At 48.3% G+C, this 25,762-nt stretch overlaps 11 protein-coding genes and 3 non-coding genes across 14 annotated transcripts; 9 read left to right on the top strand and 5 right to left on the bottom strand.

Moving 5' to 3' along the window:
* Window positions 1–22: 22 nt before the first annotated feature.
* YALI1_E08937g (uncharacterized protein) lies at window positions 23–955 on the top strand (the record flags this gene model as incomplete). Its single annotated transcript, XM_503666.1, has 1 exon — window positions 23–955. One exon carries the CDS (start codon window positions 23–25, stop codon window positions 953–955), a length of 933 nt encoding a protein of 310 aa, XP_503666.1.
* Window positions 956–1,180: 225 nt separating this feature from the next.
* YALI1_E08915g (uncharacterized protein) lies at window positions 1,181–2,179 on the bottom strand (the record flags this gene model as incomplete). Its single annotated transcript, XM_503665.3, has 1 exon — window positions 1,181–2,179. The coding sequence occupies one exon, from the start codon at window positions 2,177–2,179 to the stop codon at window positions 1,181–1,183; it is 999 nt and encodes a 332-aa protein (XP_503665.2).
* A 1,465-nt stretch (window positions 2,180–3,644) lies between these two features.
* YALI1_E08900g (uncharacterized protein) lies at window positions 3,645–6,263 on the top strand (the record flags this gene model as incomplete). Its single annotated transcript, XM_503664.3, has 1 exon — window positions 3,645–6,263. One exon carries the CDS (start codon window positions 3,645–3,647, stop codon window positions 6,261–6,263), a length of 2,619 nt encoding a protein of 872 aa, XP_503664.2.
* Window positions 6,264–6,447: 184 nt separating this feature from the next.
* Window positions 6,448–7,623, bottom strand: YALI1_E08861g (uncharacterized protein; the record flags this gene model as incomplete). The annotated part of the gene is made up of 1 exon (XM_066094336.2): window positions 6,448–7,623. The coding sequence occupies one exon, from the start codon at window positions 7,621–7,623 to the stop codon at window positions 6,448–6,450; it is 1,176 nt and encodes a 391-aa protein (XP_065950408.2).
* Window positions 7,624–7,701: 78 nt separating this feature from the next.
* YALI1_E08853g (uncharacterized protein) lies at window positions 7,702–8,355 on the bottom strand (the record flags this gene model as incomplete). The annotated part of the gene is made up of 1 exon (XM_068282921.1): window positions 7,702–8,355. One exon carries the CDS (start codon window positions 8,353–8,355, stop codon window positions 7,702–7,704), a length of 654 nt encoding a protein of 217 aa, XP_068139022.1.
* A 2,478-nt stretch (window positions 8,356–10,833) lies between these two features.
* On the top strand, window positions 10,834–14,385 carry YALI1_E08828g (uncharacterized protein; the record flags this gene model as incomplete). The annotated part of the gene is made up of 1 exon (XM_503663.3): window positions 10,834–14,385. One exon carries the CDS (start codon window positions 10,834–10,836, stop codon window positions 14,383–14,385), a length of 3,552 nt encoding a protein of 1,183 aa, XP_503663.3.
* A 706-nt stretch (window positions 14,386–15,091) lies between these two features.
* YALI1_E08786r lies at window positions 15,092–15,167 on the top strand. Its single transcript has one exon. It is a non-coding gene; the product is annotated as a tRNA-Ala (tRNA).
* Window positions 15,168–15,476: 309 nt separating this feature from the next.
* Window positions 15,477–16,526, top strand: YALI1_E08782g (uncharacterized protein; the record flags this gene model as incomplete). Its single annotated transcript, XM_503662.4, has 1 exon — window positions 15,477–16,526. One exon carries the CDS (start codon window positions 15,477–15,479, stop codon window positions 16,524–16,526), a length of 1,050 nt encoding a protein of 349 aa, XP_503662.4.
* A 117-nt stretch (window positions 16,527–16,643) lies between these two features.
* On the top strand, window positions 16,644–16,714 carry YALI1_E08771r. Its single transcript has one exon. It is a non-coding gene; the product is annotated as a tRNA-Gly (tRNA).
* A 6-nt stretch (window positions 16,715–16,720) lies between these two features.
* On the top strand, window positions 16,721–16,841 carry YALI1_E08770r. The gene has a single exon (XR_002432130.3). It is a non-coding gene; the product is annotated as a 5S ribosomal RNA (ribosomal RNA).
* A 3,044-nt stretch (window positions 16,842–19,885) lies between these two features.
* On the bottom strand, window positions 19,886–20,331 carry YALI1_E08733g (uncharacterized protein; the record flags this gene model as incomplete). Its single annotated transcript, XM_068282920.1, has 2 exons — window positions 19,886–20,233; window positions 20,278–20,331. 2 exons carry the CDS (start codon window positions 20,329–20,331, stop codon window positions 19,886–19,888), a joined length of 402 nt encoding a protein of 133 aa, XP_068139021.1.
* Window positions 20,332–20,630: 299 nt separating this feature from the next.
* Window positions 20,631–21,185, bottom strand: YALI1_E08725g (uncharacterized protein; the record flags this gene model as incomplete). Its single annotated transcript, XM_503661.3, has 1 exon — window positions 20,631–21,185. One exon carries the CDS (start codon window positions 21,183–21,185, stop codon window positions 20,631–20,633), a length of 555 nt encoding a protein of 184 aa, XP_503661.1.
* A 1,557-nt stretch (window positions 21,186–22,742) lies between these two features.
* On the top strand, window positions 22,743–24,431 carry YALI1_E08709g (uncharacterized protein; the record flags this gene model as incomplete). Its single annotated transcript, XM_503660.3, has 1 exon — window positions 22,743–24,431. One exon carries the CDS (start codon window positions 22,743–22,745, stop codon window positions 24,429–24,431), a length of 1,689 nt encoding a protein of 562 aa, XP_503660.1.
* A 315-nt stretch (window positions 24,432–24,746) lies between these two features.
* On the top strand, window positions 24,747–25,751 carry YALI1_E08689g (uncharacterized protein; the record flags this gene model as incomplete). The annotated part of the gene is made up of 1 exon (XM_503659.3): window positions 24,747–25,751. The coding sequence occupies one exon, from the start codon at window positions 24,747–24,749 to the stop codon at window positions 25,749–25,751; it is 1,005 nt and encodes a 334-aa protein (XP_503659.3).
* Between the last annotated feature and the right edge of the window lie 11 nt (window positions 25,752–25,762).

Below are 25,762 nucleotides of genomic sequence, written 5' to 3'. Positions count from 1 at the left end.
CACCACCACACAACACAACACAATGAACTTTGAATACTTCCCCGAACGAAAGCTCAGCATTGTCTCTGCCCCCTTCTCCGGAGGCCAGCCCAAGGGCGGTGTCGACAAGGGCCCCGAGTACCTGCTCGGAGGAGGTCTCGAGAAGCACCTCCAGAGCCTCGACTGGGACACCAAATTCGACGGACACCTTGAGTTCCCCGTGCCCGAGTCTGACGAGGACATTGGCAAGATGAAGCGACCCCGTTACGTCGCTGAGGCCTCTCGACGGGTCTACAAGGCTGTTTCTGAGGCTGCTGTCTCTGGACGGTTTGTGCTCACCATCGGGGGTGACCACTCCATCGCTGTTGGCACTGTTGCCGGTGTGCGAGAGAAGTACCCCGACGCCTGCCTCATCTGGGTCGATGCTCATTGCGATCTTAACACTCCCGCCGCTACCGACTCTGGCAACCTGCACGGCTGTCCTCTGTCGTGGGTCACCGGGCTCGCCAAGCCCGAGAAGGACGATCCCTTCGGATGGGTCCCCGAGTGTCTCGACTTCAAGAACCTCGCCTACATTGCGCTGCGAGACGTGGACGACTTTGAGAAGAAGATGATCAAGGAACATGGCATCACCGCCTACTCCATGCACCATGTGGACAAGTACGGCATTGGAAAGGTGGTCGAGATGGCTCTGCAGAAGGTCAACCCCGATCTCAGCAAACCCATTCACCTCTCCTTCGACGTTGACGCCATGGACCCCTTCTTTGCTCCCTCCACTGGAACTCCTGTTCGAGGAGGTCTCACCTGGCGAGAGGCCTGCTACATCTGCGAGGAGCTTGCTGCCACCGGAAAGCTCGTCGCCATGGACCTCGTCGAGTGCAACCCCGCTCTTGGTGCTTCTCAGAAGGATATTGACGACACCATCAGCGCTGGCATTTCCCTCGCCAAGAGTGCTTGCGGAGATACTCTTCTGTAAGACGGGTTAGAATGAAGGGCAGAAGACATAGACTCACTGGATACGGATGGGGAGTATTTAGCTGTAATATATATAGATTTGATTTTCTTATTTTGGACGGTATTTGAGATACTGTAGAATGTATTGTGATGACGTTAGATGATGTTAGAAAGACAGCTCGCTATAGGTGAGGGAAATACTAGTACATACAGATGTCTGTGTAGGGTCAGTACGGCCTGGAGATCCCTAGATTGATTTCACGAAACTCTCAATCTTTTCCACTACAGCATCAACAGCTCCCTCCTTGCTATCCCGTCCAACATTATGAGAAGCTCCGTCAATGACACCAGACAGCTCGGACCAGTTTCCGCCCTTGACAAAGCTCTCGTATCGGTCAACAATCTTCTGCTTGTCCTGCTTGGGGTCCACAAATGCGTCGCTTCCGCTCATGAGGAACAGCAGGGGCACCTTGATCTGTCCAAAAGACTTTTCGAGGTCTGAATCGGGCAGATCAATGGAAAAGAAGTCGTCGTCGCCTCGAGGAGCGTTGAGAGCCACAAATCGCGATGCTGAAATGGGGGTGTTGTGCATGATCTCGGCAAACTCGCCAGACAGCACGGTATCGCCCTTTCCTTCGTCCACAAGCTTCTGGGCCGCCGCGACGGTCTCCTTCCACTTTTTCTCGCCAATGTTGAGCACGGTGGCGTCTCGATCGGATACTCCAGCCTGCAGAATGGCTCCGTCGATCTTGGCTCGCTCCTTACCTCTGGTCAGGTAGTACATAATGTCCTGGCAGCCTGTTGAGTGGCCCAACAGCACAACCTTCTGCTTGTTAGGCAACCCGCCAGCCTCCAGCTTGGTGGTGAGATACTCCACGGCTTTCTCTACCTCTTCGGCGTCTCGTTCCAGAGACCCCGTACCCCATCCTCCAAAGGAAGAAGTGGTCAAGAGCTCCACAACGCCCCATCCGGCCTTATCAAGAGCATCTGCCAGAGGCTTGACGTACGGAACTGTGGTGATTCCGTCTCCCAGACCCCCAATGAAGACCACGGTGTTTGTGTGAGGAGCTCCATACCGAGTGGGATGCTCGATTCCAATGAGGTTTCGGTGATACTTGTGCACGGTGGTTTCCGTGTAGGCTTTGCCGGCGTACTTGGAGTTCATGTTGTCGCCCTGATATCCGAATTTGCCAAACTGGTAGTGAATCTGGCGAAGTCGCACTGAGGCGGTCTTAAGTCGGTTCATGGTGGGAGAGTTAACCTTGCTGTGAGAGAGAGAGGGGAGGTTAAATGTGCATGTTGGGGAGGAGAAGAAACGGATATTTTGGGCCGAAATTTTCACGGAAACGAGCTCACGTGACCAAAAAGTTGCTGTCGAAATATCAGAGCAATACGACTCTTGTGCAGCCCAATTGAGACACTCGCCTGCTGTATCCGATGAGCTCACGTAAAGTTAACATCCACTAGGGTTCCAGATACCGCTGTGGGGAGGAGTATACTATAGATACGTATGTACTGTCCCTACTGCGTGAGGAAGATACGGGATGAGGGAGGGTGTTGTGGATGGAGAAGATAACAATGAGATGTGACAGTGTTTTGTGTCTTCTATGGGTCAATGGATATTGATTAGTATGTGTTTTGTGTCATTTAGATGAGCATTCCGTTGTGTGATTATGTAATGCGTCAGCTTCGCATTAGGTAATGTTCTTGTACAAGTACAAGTTATACAAGTACTTGGACGGGTTAATTGAACGAGACATATTAAACCTGAATTTCAGAAGAACTCCATCGAAAGGGAGCACATGTGGCAAGAGAGTACAACTATAAGTACAAGTACAAGTACTTGGAGAAAACAGTCATTCCACAGATTTTACGAGTGATTACTATAAGTACACTGCATTACTATAAGTACACTGCATGCACCTTGTACTGATATTGTTGAAATTGTTTACGAGTACCCGGGACTTCGGTTGACTCTCGCACAGCTTGTAGACTGCCTCAAAGTGTGATGATATATCCTAGCAGGTCGAGATAGATTCATTTGTGTCAGTATACGAAGAAAAACTTCCATCAAATCCCTAAACATTTGCTGGTTCCCTCTACAAAATCCACCCGAGTCCGAATCGAACCCAGAGTCACACACACTTTTTTTTTTTTCAGCCGCACAGTAACCATGACAACGGCATGCAGCAAACGTCAACAAACATGCAGAACAATAGTAAACATCAGAGTTAGCCCCATTGTGAAGCAAACAGTGTGTTTCGGATGGTAGGGTTGAAGAGAAAGAGAGCCAGGAGAGTATTTGAGAAGGTCACGTGATGCAGAGTCCGCGGAAACGGCTACTTGTAGTTCCGGGGACTGTCTGTTTAAATGTAGCATTAAGCTGCATGTGTGCCTGGATGAGGTGATAATATCGGTTTCAAGGGGAAATCTCGGCAGTAAAGACACTGGAAGGGGAAAGCAGAGCGGATTCTGAAGTTTCCTGTGTATTTATTCTTTCGATAGGACAAAATTTGCGCGTTTCACACGAGTCTCTGGCACTTGTTATGATAGTGTTGGGGAGGTGCATGGGTTTTGCAAATGTTTTAGAATCCACACAGAGGAGTGAATAATGGATGGAATTTTCTGGAAACTTCACCAAAAGAGACAGCTCGTCCATGGAATTAGTGTCATATTCTTTTCATTAATATCTACCCATTTCTCCATCCTCAATGTTATGTTTAGGCTGGAATAGAGTTGCAGACCGACATGTATCATGTGTGTGGATATATTCTTGTTTCAACTCACACCAAAGGGATATCACTAACGACAGCTTGAAGAGAGGAAGCAGACAGCGGGAAACGACAAGAAAATACCAGCCACGGACAGAAACGAACACACTCAAGAGACAGAAAGAAGTTACACAAAAACAAGACATCGACAAACGCAACTCAACAGACCCACTACTTGTACTCACACACAACATGGAGTCTTCTATTTCAGTGGCCGTCAGAGTACGGCCGTTCACGCAAACGGAACAGACATATCTCCAGCACAATCCCAAGCAGCAGCTTTTTCTGGGCGATGGTTCTTTAGCTTCCTCGTCGACCAACACGGCTACGGTCAACCCGTTCACTTCTCGCAAGGGCGGCAAAAGCATCCGCAAGATCATCAACGTGGTGGACGACAAGATGCTCATTTTCGACCCGCCAGAATCGTCTCCTGTGGCAGGGATGCACAAGGCTGCGTTTCCGGGCAACACACATCGGATCAGAGAACACCGGTTTGTGTTTGACCAGCTGTTTGACGAAGATGCGTCCCAGGAACAGGTCTACAACCAGACTACTCGGCCGTTGCTGTCCAACATTTTCGATGGATACAATGCCACGGTATTTGCATATGGAGCTACGGGATGTGGAAAGACACACACGATTAGTGGACGTCCCGAGGCGCCAGGAGTGGTGTTTCTGACCATGAAGGAGCTGTTCGACAGAATTGAGGCTCTGCGAGACGAAAAGGTGATTGATGTGTCACTCAGCTACCTGGAGATTTACAACGAAACCATTAAGGATCTTCTGGAGCCCAGCGACAAGGTGCTGACTCTGCGGGAGGACGCCGACAAGAAAATCTCGGTGTCAAACTTGTCGTCGCACAAACCCGAGTCTGTGGAGGAAGTCATGGAGATGATTTTGCAAGGCAACACCAACCGAACACAGAGCCCCACTGAGGCCAACGCCACGTCGTCGCGATCACATGCCGTGTTGCAGATCAACGTCATTCAAAAGAACCGAACAGCTGAGCTTTCCGAGTCACACACTTTTGCTACTCTTTCCATCATCGACCTGGCCGGTAGTGAGCGTGCATCTGCCACAAAGAACAGAGGAGAGCGATTGCTGGAGGGTGCAAACATCAACAAGTCTCTTTTGGCACTGGGCAACTGCATCAACGCTCTGTGTGACCCCAAACGAAAATTGCATGTGCCTTACAGAAACTCCAAACTCACGCGACTGCTCAAGTTCTCGCTGGGTGGCAACTGCAAGACGGTGATGATAGTATGCATTTCTCCTTCTTCTCAGCATTATGACGAGACCCTCAACACGCTCAAATACGCTGACAGAGCGAAAATGATCAAGACAAAGGTGGTTCGAAACCAGCACTCGCTCGACAGACACGTGGGCTCGTATCTGAAGATGATCACCGAACAGCGAACGGAGATTGAGACGCTTCGAAAGCGAGAGGCTGAGGCTATCGAGCAGGCTGTTGCCAAGTATGTTGCAGCTGAACAGACAAGAAGAGACGCCATCAAGGAGGCTATAACGTCTCTAGAGACCACGTACTCGCGAACCACATCGGAAACTGAACAGCGGGTCATGGGATTGCATCGTATCAAGCTGTTGACCCTTCAGCAGTCCCAGTTGACGTCGTGGATGCAGTTGTTGAGTGGCCCAGACTTTGGAGCGCTCACTTCTGCGTATCCCGAGCTTTTGTACTTTGTGGACGACGCTCAGGATCGTCTGAAACGATTATGCAGCGATATTGAGGCCATCAACGCCTTTTTGGATTCGTGCACACGGGATATGGCCGCTCAAAACACCGTTGACCAATGTTTGCGGCGTCTGAAGGAACTAGAAGGATGGTGTGAGGCAGATGAGGAGCTATTCCTGATATGGGCTGAACAGACACGTGACCACTACGAGCGGGAGTTCCATGAGTGTGTTTCGTCCGTGTCTCTAACAGACACGTTTTTTGGACCCATTGTCTCGCAGTTCATGAACGCTTGTCTACACATGATTCAGCGCATTGAGGACCAGGAGCACGTGCGGCTGCTGTCTGAAGCTTTGGTTGGATGTGAAAACGTTTTTAAAAGCGTATCCACAGCCCCGATCCCGACTCCTTCGACCCCAAACTTTTCGCTTCCTTCGGCATACAAGAGATCGGTAGTTGTTCGATCTCCTGTTCAACCCCCTCCCAAAGACAAACCCTCCAAGAGGGTGAGATGGGCACCTTCCCCCGCCCTTTCGACTCCTCGACGAACTTCCAATGTCTTGAGTACCCCCTCAAGGCTGCCTGGTCCTGCAGCAGCAGTGGAATCACCCATTGATCATCCCATGGACAGCCCTGACTCTGCTCCTCCACCCTTGGATTTTTCCGATGCTGTCAATCACTCGAATGTGAGTATTCTTGCTGACGGAGACAGTCGTGCAAACCGAGTAGTGACTCCGACGAGTGGCAAGTTTGGTATTCGGGGCTCATTGAGAAAGTGCGTTTCCAACCATGAGTTGAAGAGCCCTGTGAGAGGAGGAAACAAGGAGAACCATGGGCTGGGGATGCCCCAGAGGGTGACACAGTAGGTGCAGTTTGCGTAGCGAGCTGTGACTACTTGTACAAGGCCATGACAGGCTTAGATGCTTGCCATGGCAATATTAATTATATATGGATATTGGCTTAATATAACTCATAGTTACGTTAGCACCAGTAGCCAATCGCTGGTCTATTCTATTTCTATATTCATCGACTACGTACTCGTAGTCTTACCTACAAAGGAGGAAGACTTTCAAGCTTGAGACAGTCGGTTCGCTCACCCTGAGAACCGGCTACAAACGAGCAAAAAGTATCCTGAAGACATTCCTTATCACATCCCTGCTGAGTATAAGGCGACTTTCGGAAGTAGTGATCGTAATACAGCTGATTTTGGGCCGGATCTTCGATAATACCCTTGGCAGCTCTATGCCAGAAGGTGGCATTAAGGGGAGCGTTATGGGGCCAGGTGTTGTTTGGATCATAGGCGTCTCGAGCAGAGTATTCCCAGATCCAAGTCATTTGTTTAGGAGTCTGGGGTTCGTACACCTTGTAAGTGTAGTTTCCTAGAGTCTCGTTCTTGTACTTGTCGATGTTGTACTCGTACGTCTCGTTGAGAGGTGAGTAGTAGTTCTTGGAGTTCATGATCTCAAAAGTCTTCGTGTCCACCTCGTAGTATCTCCAGGCAGGGTTATATTTGTCAACAGGAGTGACGGACTGAATAATCCAACCGACTGAGATGGCAGACTCTTCGGTCCACACGTTGGTTTGTTCATAGAAGACGTTGAATTGGTCGGCATGGGTGTGACCAAAGAAGTTGGCTGCAATCACGTGAGGAGAGAAGCGTCGGATAACCTGCCTAAACACCTCAGTCGCCCAAGGGACCGCACCCATCTCCTGAGAAGGTACATGGGCCATGATCCAGGCCTTTTGACCGAATCTTTCACACTCCAGAAGCTCACCAACAAGCCACTTGAAGGTTCCAGACAGATCAGGCTCGGTGATGTTCCAGAAGTTGTAGTAGTTCTCCGAGTACCAGAAGTTGGAGTCGATGGAGATGACCCGTAGACCTCTCTTGGTTGTCACTGCAAACGAGCCGTAGGTGTGCTCAGCCTGGGCTTCGGTGGTCTCGTTGATCCAGCCAAAGTCCTTCCACATTTTTGCGGACAGCTCTGCGTTCCAGGAAAACTCGCCTGCAAAACCAGATGAATTTTGGGCAAGCTGAGCATAAGGGTATGAGTCGTGGTTGCCAAATGTTGGGTAGACGGGAATGTCCCCGAGATACTTCTTCATCAAGTAGTACACTTCTTCTTCGGACTGGTATGTGTGAGTAAAAGAGAGCCAGTCCTGGATATCATGGGAGACCATGTCGCCGGTGAAGATGCCAAATTCAAAGTCTCGTGCATTAGCCATTGCCCCCACAGTCTTGAGAGAATCTTCCACAAGCGATTCTGGAGCGTCACAATGGTACGATCCGAGTTTCTGGGCCGACTAAACGGTATGGTTGAGTCCTGCTGCCAGTGCCTTCTTGTTGCTAGACTCCACTGTGCAGCACATGTAGGCGTCGCACCAGGCCTCCTGACCCGGTAAGTAACGTAGATCGAGATGGAAGTCGGAAATATGAAGAACGTTGAAGGTCTCGTTGTAGGTGGATTCGATCTTTGACAGGTTCTTGGGCTTTTCAGGCCACCAAGACGACAAATCTGGTTCAGGAACGGGAGCAGCATCACAGGTGTTGGGAGCAGTCCAGTAGCAGAGATTGATTCCGTCCAGTCCAAAGGCGTCCATGATAGTGAAGACTTGCGAAACGTGCTTACCGGGATTGCCCTTAGTGATATCACTTCCTTGCCACTTGTCGCAGTCGTCCTGCCAGTCGTAGAGGGTGCATAGCTTGACGAGGATCTGGGGCGTCACAGTCGGAGCCTGGAGAGTGATGTACTTGCCAAGATTGATGCCCTGCAGGCACTTGGTACAGTTGGAGCCTGTTCCGTTGAAGATCTTCTGGGTCTCGAGGTAACCCCAGTCAACTAGGGCGTCGTTTCCAATGTTGGGAACTTGGACATGATGAGAGGAGGGGTTGTCGGCTCGCTTGACCAGCCCAGCAGCAGCCAGCAGGCTAGTAGAGAGCTGTAAGAGGTTAACCATGTGTGCGAGAAAGCGTTAAGAGGTAGATCTGAGCCATTGAATGAGGAATTTAGGCAACATTATAAAGGACATGGTGCTTTGCACTCTGTATGGGCACGTTTCTCAACCGTCCATGACATTGGTCTGGACAAAAAGAAAAGACGATACGACCCAAGAACTCAAGGTTCCCGTTGGCTCAAATGAAATTGATATTCACGACAGAGCTCAAGCGAGATGATTAGAGACATTGTAGATGATGGGGGGGTCTGAATGGGCGTCACTGCTATGGTTAAAAGACTGACTAATGTGTGATCCAACATTCTATTGTGATACCGCATATATCACCACCGTAGACACCTAGCATTTGCTGCTAAAGCTCTGAGATTACCAGGTCTAGCGAGAGCTTAGTTGCACGTGGAAAATTTAATGATGAACGCTCTTCGCGTGATCGTCTCAAATACTGCCATCCCAGGCACGGTGCATGGATGATGCGAGATTAGGTTCGCGAGAAGTTTAGTTTTGCTGACACGTTTAAACAAAGGGCCAACAAGTGTTTACTTAGAATTATAACTAATTAACAAACAAGCCATTGGCTTAAGTATTATTTAACATTCATTTGCTGAGGGATGTTCAATGAAGAACAGCGAGAACAAGAGAAGCTCCAAGCGACAGCTCAGAAGAGACAGACCAGGGGCTTCGTTAACGAGAGCTGAGACATTAACATCCTCAACAGACAAGTACGTTGGGTAAAGAAACATAAGGCCATTGGTACTGTGCCGTCCTTGGAAATGGTAGACAAGATTCCAGAGTCCTTGAGGCAAGAAAAGCCACCACCGAAGGACTCTGAGTCTGTTTCAAAGTTTGAAAACCAGTCATGTCAAACTACCAGGAGCCTTCAGCAGCCTTGGGTTCAACCTCCAATCTGAGGGATACAGTCGTGAGCGCCAGAGATTGGACTATGAAAATGTGGAGCATCAAGCAGAAAATGCACTCGTGTGCTAAAGAGAAGAAGAAGCATCCACACTCACATTCTCTGACACAAAGTGATACATACATTCGTTCTGGAGAGAGAGTGAGGGTGTGGAAGCTTCCTGAAAAGGATAGGCATGTAGAATACAGCAGTGCCTGTGCACATTTTGCGGGCTGTAAGAATTCTCTCAGAGCAACTGACATCCATGGAGATACCCTTGTGCGGATTCTTGTACAACAGTGCGTGTAGGGATCCTGACTAACCCGGAGAGTGCCAATATGTGCTTGAAGGACATTAAAAGCGTGCGTACGATGTTGCTCATGTCCTCATTACTGTAGAGGTGTATGTTACTCGGGGTTTCCTTATGGGGTTATTCAGAAGTGGAACTTGGACTCTGGCACTTGTTTGTCAGTGCTGGAAGGCTGTAAGCGCATGGTTAATCTGCTGTGTCACGACGAATCCCTGGGTTCGGCATCAATTCATTTCAAAACTGGTGTTTAGAATCCAGGAATCTGGAGAGCTTGTCTACATCAGAGTCCATGGAATATCGTGCATTAGATAACATTAGATTAGTTCCCGTGGAAGAAGTATTCAGTGGTCCTCCGCAGAGGAACTGTCTCGGTCAATTTGGGCAAGGAAGTAGTTTCTCAGCCACTTGTTGTAGTGTCCAACGTCAACGCGGAATATGATAGGCTGTTTGTCGGTATCATAACGAGTCTGATTTATTTAATCGACTGTTACTCAACTATAGGGTTGAATTGAAGATCATGGGTGTTGATGAATTGAAAATGACTTCATGAGAACATGAGCACAGGAGCGTCTGAATGAACAGAAGAGGTCGGACTCCTCAGCACAAGATACAACACAGCACGCACCTGGAGGGACACAGCATATGGTCTCCTTTAATGGATTGACCCCAACACTGTTACACTGGACTTGTCGAAAGAACATTGCTTAACCACATCTCGTGTCTTGCCACTATTTTTCGAAATCGTGTACAGTGAACTTCTTATTTGGTGGCTCTGTGCGTGGGTATGAAGAGATTGTATATAAATATATCAACATTTAATTTGTATAATATAATTTTGTATAATATAATTTTATTATAATATATTGTATAATATTTGCAGTATATTCGATAATATTGGACTGTAATTGTGACTTGTACAGAGGCATGTCCCCTTACAGCAGAAGTTCACCCCCAACACTCCCATTGCAGTGTCAATCTAGAATTTGACATTTTCTATTTCTTTTTTAAAAAAAGGAATAGCCGAGAATCGAAGTGAGTGACACCGCAACCATAATGCCACAGTGGAGACACGATATTGGAATGCCAACAAGTTAAGACTACTACAAATGTAATATACACCAGAATACCATCTCGTATTACCCCAGAAATCTCCCCAAACAGCCCACACCACTATCCACCTCTTCTCCCACCAACCTGATAAACTCGCAGTGCATCAACTCTAATATTTTTTTCAAGTCTTCTGCAAAGTGACAATTGCAGTTGCACGCACCATCTACAAATGTCCGAACTCGACCATACGGAACCGCTGGAGGACAAGCTGGACCGGATCCGCGTCCATGTCAACTCCAAGCTGGCCAACCAGAAACAGTTGGCCATTATTTTGGGAGCCGTGGAGGAGAATCTCGAGGAGGAAAAGACCGAGAAGACCGCCACCTCCTACTTCATTTCTTTCCTTGCTCTGCTAGAGCAATCGTTCAGCCGCCAGGCCCCCGATCAGCTCGAGAATACCGATCTAGCCGCCTCGGCTCTCTATTTCCTCGACCTTGTGTCTCCCTTCGCCAGCGAATCTCTTCTGCGGGCCAAGTTTTCGCAGATTTTCGTCAAGCTCGCACCCGTGTTGGGCTCGTCCGATTCCGAGTCTGCGCTACTCAGATCCGCCATTGGCACTCTGCAGCATCTGCTGCTGGCCCAGGATGCTGCCTCGTGGCAGACCCCTGCTTCTGAGCTGTCTCCCCGACGAGGAGTGGTTGGTCTGATGCATCTGGCCGTCAATCCCCGTCCCAAGATCAGAAAGCGAGCTCTGGACGCACTTGCCAAGATCCTCGAGACCCGAGTATCTCCAGTGCTCGTCGAGCATCCTGCTGCCGCAACCTGTGCCGACACAGCCCTGAAGGCCGTCAAGCAGTACCTGGAGAACCACAAGAAGGAGGATACCGTGGATGCCGGCTTCATGCATGCGCTGGCTCTGGTGAAAACCATCTGTGGCGTTGGAATGTGGCCTATGTCGCAGTTTGACGAACTCTGTCAGCTGCTGCTGTCTATTTCCAAGACTACCAACCAGATGCTGATCCAGGCTACCTTTGGCATCTTTGAGGGTGTCTTTCGTCACTTTGCCAAGTCTGAAGAGGACGAGAACAACAAGACACGAAAATTGCTGGTTATTCTCGATGCTGTGATCGACCAGGCTCCCGCCACCAACGACCAGCATCTTGCTCCTGCCTGGTTTGCTGTTGTTGCCCAGGGAGTGGGTGCTCTTGGAGAGGTCAACCCTGATAAGGGACTGGCCAAGACCCCCGTGGTTTTCCAGAAGGTATGTGCCTATCTCGACTCTGAGGCCGACAGTGTGCGAACCTCTGCTTCCCAGTGTCTCGTTGCTCTGTGTTCTTCCATCAACCAAAAGTCGCTTCAGAACGGCGACAAGTGGCTGTCCAAGCTCGCGGAGATGGCCACGATGCTTCTGTCCGTCCAGACCCGGGCTTCTCTCGTCGACTCTACGAACGTTGTGGCAGCTCTACTCGACACTCTCAGATGGAAGTCCGACCCCTTCCTTGTGGAGGCTGTGACAATTATTGGAGGTCTCCGAACTGAGGAGTCCTTCGTTAACGGCATTCCTGCTCTCGACAACGCTCTTGGGTCCGCTATTCGTGCCATGGGACCTGCCAAAGTGCTAGAACTGCTCCCCCTCAACCTTTCAAACCCCTCTTCTGACAACCCCGGACGAGCCTGGATGCTCCCTCTACTGAGAGACAACATTCACAATTCAGAGATTGCCTTTTTTAAGAGCGAGTTCTTGCCACTGATCGAGTATTTTGACGACAAGATCTCGACTACCAAGGGCGCCACCGCAAAGGTCTTCGAGGCTCTGCTGGCCCAGGTCTGGTCCGTTCTGCCCCGTTTCTGCGCTCTGCCCATGGATCTCCAGCAGTCGTTTGACCAGTCTTTTGCCGAGCTGCTCTCCAACAAGCTCTATTCCAACATTGAGATCCGACCTGTTATCTGCCAGTCGCTGCGTCTGCTTGTCGAGAGCAATGTGGTGTACGCCGAGGAGCCCGAGGCTGCTGAGTCCGAGGATGTGAACGACGACCTGCTGCTTCTGGAGCGATTCCCCCGATCCGAGGCCGAGTCTAACGTTGCCTACCTCGGAACCGTGTCTTCCAAGATTCTTGCGGTGCTCTTCAACGTGTACGGACAAACTATTCCCGAGTCTCGAGGCTTCATTCTCGAGTGCATCAACGCCTACCTCGGCATCACCCCCGCCGGCGAAATTGGCGACATCTTCGATAACGTGTGTGGAATGCTTCACAAGGCTCTGGAGGATGAGGCCAAGGAGTCTAAGCCTGAGAAGGACGCCCTGCCAGCAATGTCGCTCACCATGCTTGACATTCTCATCGCCCTCGTGCCTTACATCCCTGCCTCTTCTCACAACACTCTGCTGACCGTCTTTGTGCAGATGATCCAGAACTCCGACCCCAACCACCAAAAGAAGGGCTACCGTCTTTTGACCCGTCTGGCCGAGGCCGACAACAGCTTCGAGACTCTGGAGAAGCATCTTGACAACATCTGTGGTGTTGTTCTCGAGTCTGCTGAGTCTGTCACTGCTGTGTCTCGAGGCGCTCGAGTGGCCGCTCTGGCGAAGCTGGTGGCTCTGCTGCCCGAGAACGATCTGTATTTCATCCCCGCTACCGTCTCTGAAGCCGTCATTGCCACCAAGGACGTCAACGAGAAGACCCGAACGTCCGCTTACAACTTACTGGTTCTCATGGGCGAAAAGATGGCTCGAGGAGGAGTAATTGACAACACTCGAATCCCCGGTCTCGAGGATGCCGGTCTGGGATCCGTCAACGCCAACCTGACTGAGTTCTTCAAGGCCGTGTCTGCTGGTCTGGCAGGAACCTCACCCAACCTGGTGTCTGCCACCATCACGGGTCTGTCCCGAATCTTGTTCGAGTTCAAGGACGACGTGCCCATGGATATGCTCAGCGAGCTGTCTCAAACCGTTGAGCTGTTCCTGACCTCGCAGAACAGAGAGATCGTCAAGTCGACTCTTGGTTTCGTCAAGATTACGGCCATCTCTCTCCCCATCGATCTCGTGGAGCCCCAGCTCAGCGAGCTTCTCCCAAAGCTGCTGCACTGGTCCCACGAACATAAGGGCCATTTCAAGGCCAAGGTCAAGCACATTGTCGAGCGTCTGATCCGACGGTTCGGCTTCGACACCATTGAAAAGCATTTCCCCGAGGCCGACAAGAAGCTGCTGACCAACATCCGAAAGTCTAAGGAGCGATCCAAGCGAAAGCGAACCGAGGAGAAGGAGGAAGATGCTCCCATGTCGTCTACCAAGCCCAAGAAGGAGTTTGCCTCTGAGTACGAGCGAGCTCTGTACGGAGACTCGGATTCTGAAGACGAGGATGACTATGAGGAGGAGGAGACCACCAAGCGGGCCTCCAAGTACATTATGAAGTCCGACGACCCTCTGGATCTGCTGTCGCAGCAGGCTCTGGCTCACATCACTTCTTCCAAGCCTAGAGGAAAGAAGGAGCCTCTTCTCAAATCGTCCAAGTTCAAGACTAATGAGTCCGGTAAGATGATCTTTAAGGAGGATGAGGAGGAGGACGTGATTCCCCAGGGCTCGGCCATCGACCATTACGTTGAGGCCATCAAGAACGGACCTGTGCGAGGACAGAAGAACAAGTACAAGTATAAGAAGTCAAAGGGAGGAGATGACGACGGAGGAGATGATGACGACGTGGTGCCCAAGCGACCCACCAAAAAGTTTTCTCGAGGTGGCGTGAGCAAACCCAAGGGCAAACCTCAGCAGCGACGAAAGTTTTAATTGAATTGTATTATTGAATGGTTATGAATATATACGGAGATGGTGTACAATATGTAGTGTAGAAGGACTGGGAACTTGACGTAGACATGGTCTGGAAACTTACTGAGAAGCTGATTCCTACACCTGTCGGGGGAGATATTCGTAAAGCCTCGAGGCATACAAAAGTATCGGTACTGTACAGTACATCAAATACCAGTAGTGTGCACACAGAACTTATCGATCCGTTTGCACAGGCACTGCAAGAAGTCGATTTTTTTTTTATTCTAATGATTCGTGTGTATCGTTATTGAGTCTTTGCGACATCGGGGAGTTGAAGTTTGGAGTAGGGGTATGGTTGTTATGTTTTTGAGGTTTTTTTTTTTTTTAGTTTAGTTTTTTTTTTTTTTTTTCTAATGATTTCTTCGTTTTTTCAGAAGTTTTGAAACTACACAGAACCACCCACCTACATCTCAATAAAAAACTTGGGCGTCTGGTGTAAGGACCAAAGTCGCTTATAAGGGCTTGGGGACGGTGCCGGGTCACGTCAAGGGTGACTGTTTTCCCCCCTGGGACGCACCCGGGGGGGAGTATATAAGAAGACATTTATGTATGATTAAAAAAGTGATCACCACCTGTGAACGTATACAGACAGCGAGCAACGGTTAGATTAAGACAGCGGACAATCTACCGACTGAGAATATTCCGCAGATAAGAGACGATCGGAATCTTATATCTGGTGTAGTTGGTTATCACATGCGCTTTAGCATGGCGCGAGGTCCCCGGTTCGATTCCGGTGTCGTCCACTCCTTTTGTGATCACAATGATCTGGTATTTTTTTTTCTACCTACCCATGGCTGTATCAAGTCCTCATATTGGCAAGTCACCACAGATCATATTTTTTTATATCGTAGATAAGGTTGCATATCAATCCCAGTTATCTCAACCTTATTTGTTCCCTCCACTTTACCAATACTTACCGCGACTATTGCAGAGCAACAAACAATCTGCTCCTTCGATTAGCATCTTCATTGTCTTGCACAAACGAACCTACTCTCTTCTACTGCGTCATTACACTACCCTCATCGAATTTTCCACCACCTTCCCCACAGATCATGATCAGGAAGATTGTAGTATTCCTGGTGTGTGGAGCTCTTCTCATTTTAAAGAGCTACATATATGCCTATCATAGGTTCCCTAAACATGACACACTCTCTGTGAAGGAACACGGTGGTACTAACAGCTACAGCCCTGTCATGGAATTGCACAGGAGCCTGGTTGATATCCCTTCCGTGTCATACAATGAGACTCACGTGTCTCGTTTTCTGCAGCTTTATCTCTCAACCAGAGGTTACACTATCGACTTGATTGGAGATCATACCCGTCAGAACGTCTATGCTTATAAGGGAGCCCGAGAGGATGCCAAGGTGTTGCTAACAAGCAACGTTGATCACGTCACAAGTGGAACTCCGTATAATGTCATCGACGGTGCCATATACGGCTCTGGAGCTCTTGATGCCAAGTCTTGCATTGCTGCCCAAGTAACTGCTCTTGAAGAGCTGTTGAGGGACAGGAAAGTTGCATACAATGAAGTGGCATTGTTGTTTGTGGTTGGAGGAGAAGTCTTTGGATCTGGAGGAATGACCGAGGTGAACAAAATGGTCAAACCGTGGAAAACTATTATCTTCGGAAAGCCTAGTGACTTGAATTTGGTGAGTCGTCATTGTGGAGTTGTCATCATCGGACTAGAGGGCGAAAACCAAGTCCTTATCGACATGATGCAAGCCTTCAAGACTTCAATAATCTCTGGAACAGTAAATGTGACTTTCACCAACAATCAAAAGGCTACCGTGGAAGTTCGGTTTCTGGGAGATGAGGAAAATGTTGCAAGTGAAGTGGCTGGCGTCCTCACACGATTCCGAGATGTGATATTCACTTACCAGTCCTATCCACCCCAGGACTTTAGTTGTGAGGTTCCTGGATTTGAGTCTACCGTTTCCTCTCTATCAAGTGACAGTCCACACCTTCATGGAGACTTTGTTCGGTATCTTTACGGTCCTGGTAACATGAGTTTGGCCAATGCACCAGATGAGCACATCACCGTTACCGACCTGCTTGCAGCCGTGGAGGGATACAAGAAACTGGTGTTGTTTGCAATCGCATGAAATACTTCTTTAAGTAATATAATAACAACTGTAGGGCTTCAAACGCCCAATATTCTTCCTCTGCTTATGTAATCAACTATATGCACGAGTAAGAAAACTACCTATTATGCTTACTAAGCGCCGATGGTTTAGTGGTAAAATCCATCGTTGCCATCGATGGGCCCCCGGTTCGATTCCGGGTCGGCGCAGCACTGGTTTACGGCCCATATCCTGGTGAAAATACGGCTTTCCCGTCCGATCAGCCATAGTCAAGCACCAGAGAGCCCAGTTAGTATTGTAGTGGGAGACCATACGAGAATCCTGGGTACTGTAATTCTTTTTGTCAGTCTTTCAGACTGTGAGTGAAATCATACACAGTAGTTCCGCTCCTGGTTTTCTTTTTTTGCCGCTTCGAACTTCCATCATTTCACCAGTATGATTACAATTCACTTTAATATATCCCAATTAAGTACTTGACAAAATACAAATAATTAAACATGAGTTAAATAAGTAAAACAAAACTTAAAGAAATTAGATAAATTCAATAATATTTTTTAAAATTACCATATCACATAAGTCCAGCTTCAAATTGCAAATAATGTCTAAATCGACAGCAAAACACTTTAATTAACTATAGTACTTGTACCTGTACAAGTATAAAAAATGCTACAATCGAAAAACTGACTCCATGGTCCACAACTTATTATCCCCAGAGGTCCAGCTTTCTGGCTTACGTCCTCTCGTATTTAAACTGAAGGTTAAGCTGGTGTAAATCCTCATACCCGAGGTTCTACGGCCTACATCCTTTCTGAATGCGAGCTTGATCGTTAGACCCCGACTGCCTCGACGAGAAACTCATATGGCGGCCCTGTGGCTTTTATCATGAACTGGCTCTGGCACTTGGGGGCGTCATAGCTCTTAGATCTTATGGGCTCTGACTTGTTTCAGCTCTGGCTCTCATTGGCTTAACGCTTACAGCTCTTAGATGCTCTGTGGCACTTATTGGCTAGATATGGCTCCGGCTCTTGGCGCTGGCCCATGTACAAAGGCGCAGGCATTCTGTTCACAGTTCACAGAATCACATTGGTGCTTACGTCATCGTTTCACAGTATCACTCATGCTGGCATGACTTAACGTATTATAATCGCATCAACTCCTTGCTCTGGTGGCCGGTGGCATCATACCATCCTCAGCTCCAGGCGGCTTTTCAGCGTTGTTTCTTAGTGTTGTTTTTTGGTCGGCATTATCGGTCGGTGGCTCTTTTGAGCTCTTGACTCTGGTGGCATGGCTGGATTGGCACATACTATGGAAATGTTTGTCCTATTCTCAACACAGGATCCAGGGAAGGACACTCGTAAGACAAGAAGCTTAGGGTAAGCCGTTACGGTGCACTATTCCCCATGACAGTTTATTGAACAAGAAATGAGATGGGGAGTCTTGAGAAAGTTGATGTATATATGGACCTCTCAAATAATCATCTCTACCGGGCGAAGGGACCTACGGCCTGCAACTACTAGCCTAGCATTTAGTACTTGTTGAAGTCAATTGAGCTTCTTGATTATTCCGTATATGATCTGACACAGCTACGGTGAACAGTATGTACAGTAGTCAAATTTCATCTATAGTACATACAGTACTGTACCTATTAGTATAAACCGTCGGGCTGCTACCATCACTCCAACGTCACAATGTGGGAGCCCTCTTCGACCAATATTTTCTGCCTGTGCAACTTTCACGTTTTTCCATTGCCCATAACCCCACTTTGGCGACCTCTACGGACATAGACGGAACCCTGTGACCCCCACGATGCTGCCCGAAGCAGATAAAACCGTGTCCAGACCTTTTATTTGAATTATCCAGCCGCACCACGGAATTATTGTTCTTCCGGAACCATAGTTGATGATCAACGAGCCGCACGGCGCCGGACGATATCTTCCAAGGTTCAGGGGACAGTATGTAGTATACAGTAGGTGTAGGAGCTCTTCAAAGGAGTACCAGAGAGATTTTTTAAGAAGTCGCTTTACCCTAAATCTTCTTTGCAATAATCTGATGATTAATGTGCAACTAATTTTCTCTAGAATAACTGACATCCGCCTTTAGCACGATTTTGTGCATGTACCTGTACCAGTGTCTTCTCGCTAATGCACCTTGTGCATACCAGCTGCGTGTATTTGGAGAGGAGCCTGCCAGCGCCCCATCTCCACTGGGTCTCCTGGTGAGTAATTGAAATGGTAATGATAAGACGATTATGCAAGAGATGAATCGAGAGGTGAAGTGAGTATGAGGGCTGCTAGCTACTGACACTCTATAATACAGCAATAACACATGAATTGTTGCGAGAATACGTGAAAAGAGTACAGAGTTGGGTTGGTACTGTACAGTACATACCATGGAGCTTCATAGTTCAAAAATAAATGGATCGTGTTACATCATGACACATCTATCGAAGATTTAATTCACTTGCTTCTGCCGTGTCCATCTTGTGTCAAGTGAACCATGCTCCGACTGAGATTCCGGTTGATCATACTTCGGAAAGGGGGAATAATAATAAGTCGGTTCCCGTTGCTGATAATTGGAATTGAGAATTGGTTGCCGCGGGGTCTCGATACTCCGATAGTAGCGGTACAGTACTACTGTGGAGTCATCTATCTCTCAGCTGCACTATTGCCAAAGTGTCTTGGAAATCTCAGCCAAGATAAACAGCTGCGGTAATTTTTGTCTTAGCCTCCATCACCTCCTCAGTCTTAAGCAGACAGTCTTCCTTGAGACCGAGGAAAGTAACGGAGTGGGTGACTTTTTCCGTTGTAGCTAAAGTATTTCTGAGGCTCAGTAGCACAATCACAAAAGTATCCCCTGGTCGTAGAAACTGGTCGAAAGGGCTGGAAACAAACTGCCAGTTAGAATGTGCGACTCGAAAACTGACAACTGACCGACATACCTTGAATTTAACAAATTAAAAGATTGCCTTCAACAAGTACAAGTACTTTAGCACTGCTTATCAGCCACTCCGCCTGCCCATTTCAATTTGGAGAAACAAAAGATGAAATGCGGTTTGATTTCTTCAGTGCTACAACCGGACATTCGACGCAATGTACACGACCGTATTCACCACTACCATTTACTGTAGAACTGCGGATACCCTCTCACAGCCCCGCTCCGCCCCCCTCTCTCTCTCAAGGTTGCCAAAAACAAGAGCTCGTCATGCCAAAAGGCGTTATAAGTTGAAAGTGGGACAAAAGTGCTCCCATGCAATGACGTCGAGTACGAGAATGTACTGTACAGTGAAGTTTTGTCGTAGCTACGTACTCCTACTGCCAAGCTAGTTGATTGATTAGTTGAGAATTACTCAGGAATGATGCGGCTGAAGAAGGAGGCAGGGTCTAGACACACTGATTGCCAGTTATAACCTTGGTCTTCTTCTTTATATGGGAACACGAAACGCCGATCCAGAAACCGATGGTGAAAAGAACACAAACACCACCAACGACTACCAGGGCAATGCCGGCGATATAATTAACGACAAAAATGGCAATGAAGATGAACACGAGGCCAAGAACAAGAAGTCCGACGAGGATGAAAAAGACAATCTGCATCCCCCGTACTTTTGAGCCTTGGCGGGATCTTGGATGGCATGGACACACACCTGCGATATGACCTTGGACTGGCTGTCCACTAAGTCGGTTTGGGTCCCGGCTGTGTAAAATTATTATGAAGTTGCTGCTCAGACCCTCACGATCGGAAGGGTCAACAAACTTCAAGGTATAATAGATACTGTACGACAATTCTTATATCGTGGTCGAGATGCGATGAGAAGGACAGACACCATAACCCAAAAGACCAATTAAAAGCCCTGTAATGACCGCGATCTACTCATCGTATGCACAGCCCGTTGTATCTCAATGTCATGTGTTCTGTGATTCTATGTTGTTGGAGTGGGCAATGCAGCTTTGAATGCTGCATGGCCGGCCATTTTCGGACCAAGTGTGGTTTGCGACCTTCATAGGATCTTTCCCATAAGGAACATTTCAGGAAGTGGCCTCAGAAGTCTGCAAGAGGCTGGAATCATGTTGGATGTCACCCACCGCCGTGAAAGATGGCAGACCGTGATACAGTCTCTCCTCAGCCCTATCTGTTCTTCTTTTCAGTAGTCACATGGCTGTCAAAAACCACCTTGTAAACGACTCCACCCAGAAAATAAGCCAACCCTCCTCCAACGACCGCCAGAATGACAGCTCCAAAAATATCCTCAGGAAGAGCTCCAAGAACAACCTTGTTGAGCACAACTTGGAACTCGGCATCAAGAGGCAGGTAGTTGAGATCGTCGTCACTACTATAGTAATCAGAAAAATACGCCACCTTCACAGAGTTCGTCTTGGAGTCGAATTTCAGGTCGAATTCCAGGGGGTAATTTGCAGGCCAACACACCCTAACCTCGTACATGGTGCCATCGGTAGACAAGCCGTTCAATTGGAATGTTTGCGTCTGAGACTCAAAGTCGGGGGTTGTAATCACAGTCAGAGTGTTCTCGTTAGGACTCAACGCCTTTGAGTACGCGTCTGAGAATGGTGAGCGCGACAATTCAGGGACAAACCGTACCTGCGCTGTATTTGCGAGGGCCAGAGTTGTATAGAGTGTCAGAGCTAGCAGTAATGCCAGCAATGGGCGTATTTGGTGTTTCATTGTGTCGATGGAATTGTGGTTGGTAGTACTGTAGTTGATGTTAGTGAGTTGGTGATGTTTGAAGGTGGTGGGACAACTTAGAGTTCACGATATTGAGAGGCGATGAGTTGGGGAGGAGACGTGTATGATGATTGGAGAGTCAGATGCTATAGAATGTTTTAAAAAGTTGCAGAAGTTGACTTTCTGGATCCTAAATATCCCCATGAATTGACTTCTGTTTAGATTTGGGGTACTTTTTGCTGTACTTTTTTTATATAATAACTTACAAACATTTACGGTACAGTAGTTGGGTTTGTAAGTATCATGGGGTTACTGTACTCATTCTGTAGTTTAGAAATTAGTTGATACTCTGAAGAACTTCTGAGATAGTCAAGAATCTCGCCAAAGCTTCCCGAACGCAAGATTGACATTCTCAAATACATGCAATGGAGGCGATAAAAACATCTACCAGTAGCAGCACGCGTTTGATCCTACTGATCCCACAAGCGGTAGTTGCTACAAGTACCAGTATGTACACTATACTCGTACATGCCGTACAGTACAGTATGTACTGTGGAGACGTTCTTTGAAAAAGCAAGATGCATGACGACCATTGCAGGTTTGTATTGGTGCAAGTACCGTAGACCCACCGTGAGTGAGATGACACGTCTGATATCTATAAATACATGGAAGACTAAAGACAAGCTTCATAACGGCTTCGGGTGGCCACTACTTCAACCTTGGCCGCGATACTCCATGACTCACTCAATGGTATCAAAACTTTCCTCCTACAAGCCACACTCAAGTCAAGATTCCTTAGCAGCAAGCCACAGGCGTGTTCGTGATCTGTTGGACATTATTCCCGAGTCTGTAGCCGTATTCTGGGTGCAAGGGAGCGTTTCGGTAACAGAAACGAGTTGATTAAAGCAGTTATATATACAGTTATAGATACCACAGAACAAGTTCAGTTGTGGGAGGTCTTCTAACCAACTCTACAAGATCACACCTCGGAAAACTCAAAAATGTGCCAAGTGTATCGGAATACGATAAGAGTGTGAATTACGAGCGGGTTTCACTCCGATTCGGCTAAAATCTTTCGGAAATGTTAGATACTGGTACATATACCCTGTGTACTATTTTATAGACCTTCAAATCAAATGTCCATGCTACCATGACATGTCCGGCGCATTTCTGATGCCCTTTCTTCAACAACTCTTGCTATAGATGTCAGAGTTTTTCTCTGAAAGATTTAATCGATTCACAGATGTCAAATCTATTGATTCGTATTCAATCGCCGAACAAACCTCCTTCCACTGTGCTCAATGGCCACATCCTTGGATGGCTCTTATCCCCCACAGAACTTTAATACATCCGCATCATCTGGTGTGGGGGCGTGGGGGTGCATAGGAGTCGTTACTTATACTCGGATAGTTCATCACACCACCAGTGGCTAACGAGTTGCTTATAACAAGACACTGACATTCAACACAAGTTCCAACGACGCGGACACATAATTTGACGGCACTAACGCACGCAAACAACACAAGCAAGTCTCACAACCGAATCAATCAACACACAATGAACGGCTCGCAAGTTATCGCGGAATCACTGGTGCAACTGGGCGTTGAACACATCTTTGGAATCGTGGGAATCCCCGTCATTGAGGTTGCTGACGCCTGCATTGCTCGGGGCATCAAGTTCATCGGTTTCCGAAACGAACAGAGTGCCTCCTACGCAGCCTCCATCTATGGCTACCTGTCTGGCAAGCCTGGCGTGTGTCTTACAGTTGGAGGACCTGGAGTTCTGCACGCTTTGGCCGGCGTTGGCAATGCCCAATCGAACTGCTTCCCTCTGCTGCTTCTGGCTGGAAGTGTGGATGTCCATAACACTCACAAGGGCGGCTTTCAGGAACTGGATCAAGTGGCTGCTGTCACCGAATACACAAAGTTTGCTGCCCGACCTTCTTCGACCGACGCTCTGCCCTTCCTCCTGGAAAAAGCGTACCGAACGGCCTACTTTGGACGTCCTGGTGCAACTTACGTTGATTTGCCAGCAAATATCATTCAGTCTAAGGACAATGACCAGGTGAGCTTTGGAGTACTGCAACGACTCCGCAACGTGCCTGCTCCTCGATCGGCAGGAGACCCTGCTAAGATCGCTGAGGCTGCTGCTCTTATTCGAGCCTCCAAATTCCCTCTGCTAGTCATTGGAAAGGGAGCTGCTTATGCTAAGGCTGAGCCTACCATCAGACGCTTCCAGGAGAGCACCAACATTCAATTCCTACCTACACCCATGGGCAAGGGTGTGATTAGCGACAGCAACCCGGGCAACATGTCTGCTTGTCGATCTCAGGCTCTCAAGAATGCTGATGTGGTTATTCTTGTTGGAACTCGTCTCAACTGGATCCTACATTACGGAGACGCTCCCAAGTACAGCGAGAACACAAAGTTCATCCACATTGACGTTTGTGCCGAGGAGCTTGGAAACAATGCCGGGCAGGCAGAGCTGGGTATCCTGGGAGATGCCTCTCTGGTCATTGGTCAGCTCGAAGATGTCCTCAAGGGCTGGAAATCCCCCGCTCTGGCTCCTGAGATTGCTGCCAAGCGAGAGAAAAACGTGCAGAATGCCACCAAGAAGGAGGCTGACCACTCCGTTCCTCTCAAGTACTTTGGTGTGTTTGCCAGCATCCAAAAGACCATTGCCGAGATTGCTAAGGACCGAAAGCTGGTCATTGTGTCTGAGGGAGCCAACACCATGGATAACAGTCGATCTGTGTTTGGTCACGTTGAGCCTCGAACCCGTCTGGATGCCGGAACCAACGCTACTATGGGTGTTGGTCTTGGTTATGCCATTGCTGCCAAGGCTTACGACCCCAAGTCGCTGGTGGTTGCTGTGGAGGGAGACTCTGCTTTCGGCTTTTCGGCCATTGAAGTTGAGACTGCTGTTCGGGACAACCTTCCCATGGTGATTTACGTCATGAACAACTCCGGTATCTATCACGGAGTCGACCCTGCTCGTTACACTGACGGCCAGCCTCTCCCCTCCACTGCTCTCAGTCTGGATACTCGGTATGACGTTCTGGCCGAGAGTCTGGGTGCCAAGGGCTACTTTGTCAAGAACATTGAGGAGCTGGAAGTTGCCACCAAGAGTGCTGTTCAGAGCAACCGAGTGTGTGTGATCAATGTGATCATCGAAAGTGGCAAGGACCAAAAATTGGAGTTCGGATGGATGGCTAGTGAGAAGAAGAAAGAGAAGTCCAAGCTGTAGAAGGTCAGACTGATTGCATCATTGGGCGTGTAAATGAAAAGATTTTTGAATTCCCATTTGGCGTAGAGGACAATACTGTAGTGTAGATACAATACATACTTGTAGTAGCTAGCTACAAGTAGTGTGTGTTCAAATTGTTTAGAGACATTTTACTGCTCTCGCCTCATTTGGTGTCACATGGCAACATGATGCATGTGTTGCCAATTTTAGTTAAATACCGTGACATACCTCTACCAATAGTTTACTTGTTCCACATTGTTTGTTGGTGCATTCTTTCACTCCACCTTTCATCCACGACACTGCATCTGCCATAATATGAACTACCAATACAAGCGAATCAGGCGAATCGGGGGTGCGCAACTCGGATGCACAAAGGTCGATTTTGACAAGGAAGTCAAAGAAAGACATATCACCTCGTGCACTCTGGACAAAGTCGGAACATTCCATTTCATTTTTGGCCAAGAGTTGGGCGATGGCTTCAGAAAACCCTACCTGGTTTACTATAACGAAAAGGAAGGTGTCAAACACATCAGCTGCCCTTTAAACTACAAGGTCAAACATGGTGCACACCCGGCATGCGTCGCTCTTGACCAGAACACGTTTCTGTTCAGAAACGACAGCGAGAACGGATACGAACTGAACCACTACTTGGTCAGCCTCGACGACTGCTGGCAGATGAGCACTTACCATCGGTTCGAGGTGGGGTCCAAAAGCAAGCTGTTGAATCTGCTCAATGCTGACCACAAGCCAAGTTTCACCGAAGTGCATCGGACAGGCCTTGCAAGAATCAGATATGCATCCGAGGGTGACATTACCATGATTAGCAACGAGGGAAATGCCGTCAAAATCCACTCGTCTGTTCTCATTGGTATCTCTTCATACTTTGAGACCTTGCTCAAATGGAAGAAGATGGAGGCGGTGCCCAACGAGGTGCGAGTGGACATTCCCACGTCTACATTGGAGGTGTTGGTGCGGTATATATACGGCGAGGAGCTCGACATGACTTTTGTGGATGCCTGTGAGCTCGTTGTCTTTGCTCAGATGTGCTGCCTCCCTGAGCTGGTACATCTTGCGTCCCAGTGGTTCAAGCCCAACCCTCCCGAGGATTTCGACCAGGCAGTTTCTTTGTGGAAGAAGAGCTTTGAGGCTCGAAATAGCGTGATGAGAGCTTTTGCCGCTGGTTGTCTTGTGGAATTCCTGTCACCTGATGAAGATGGCATTGATGATTCCTGGGATATGGATGCCGATGAGCTTTCCCATTTGTGGAAGGACGTGGCTATTGCCACCAAAAGGAGATATGCGGGGATGAGATACCAATGACGAGTGATACC

This window comes from Yarrowia lipolytica, chromosome 1E, assembly GCF_001761485.1.
Source record: "Yarrowia lipolytica chromosome 1E, complete sequence".
Classification (NCBI taxonomy): Eukaryota; Fungi; Ascomycota; class Dipodascomycetes; order Dipodascales; genus Yarrowia; species Yarrowia lipolytica.
The sequence above is the reverse complement of the archived record's forward strand: the minus strand, read 5'-3'. Positions and strand labels throughout refer to the sequence as shown.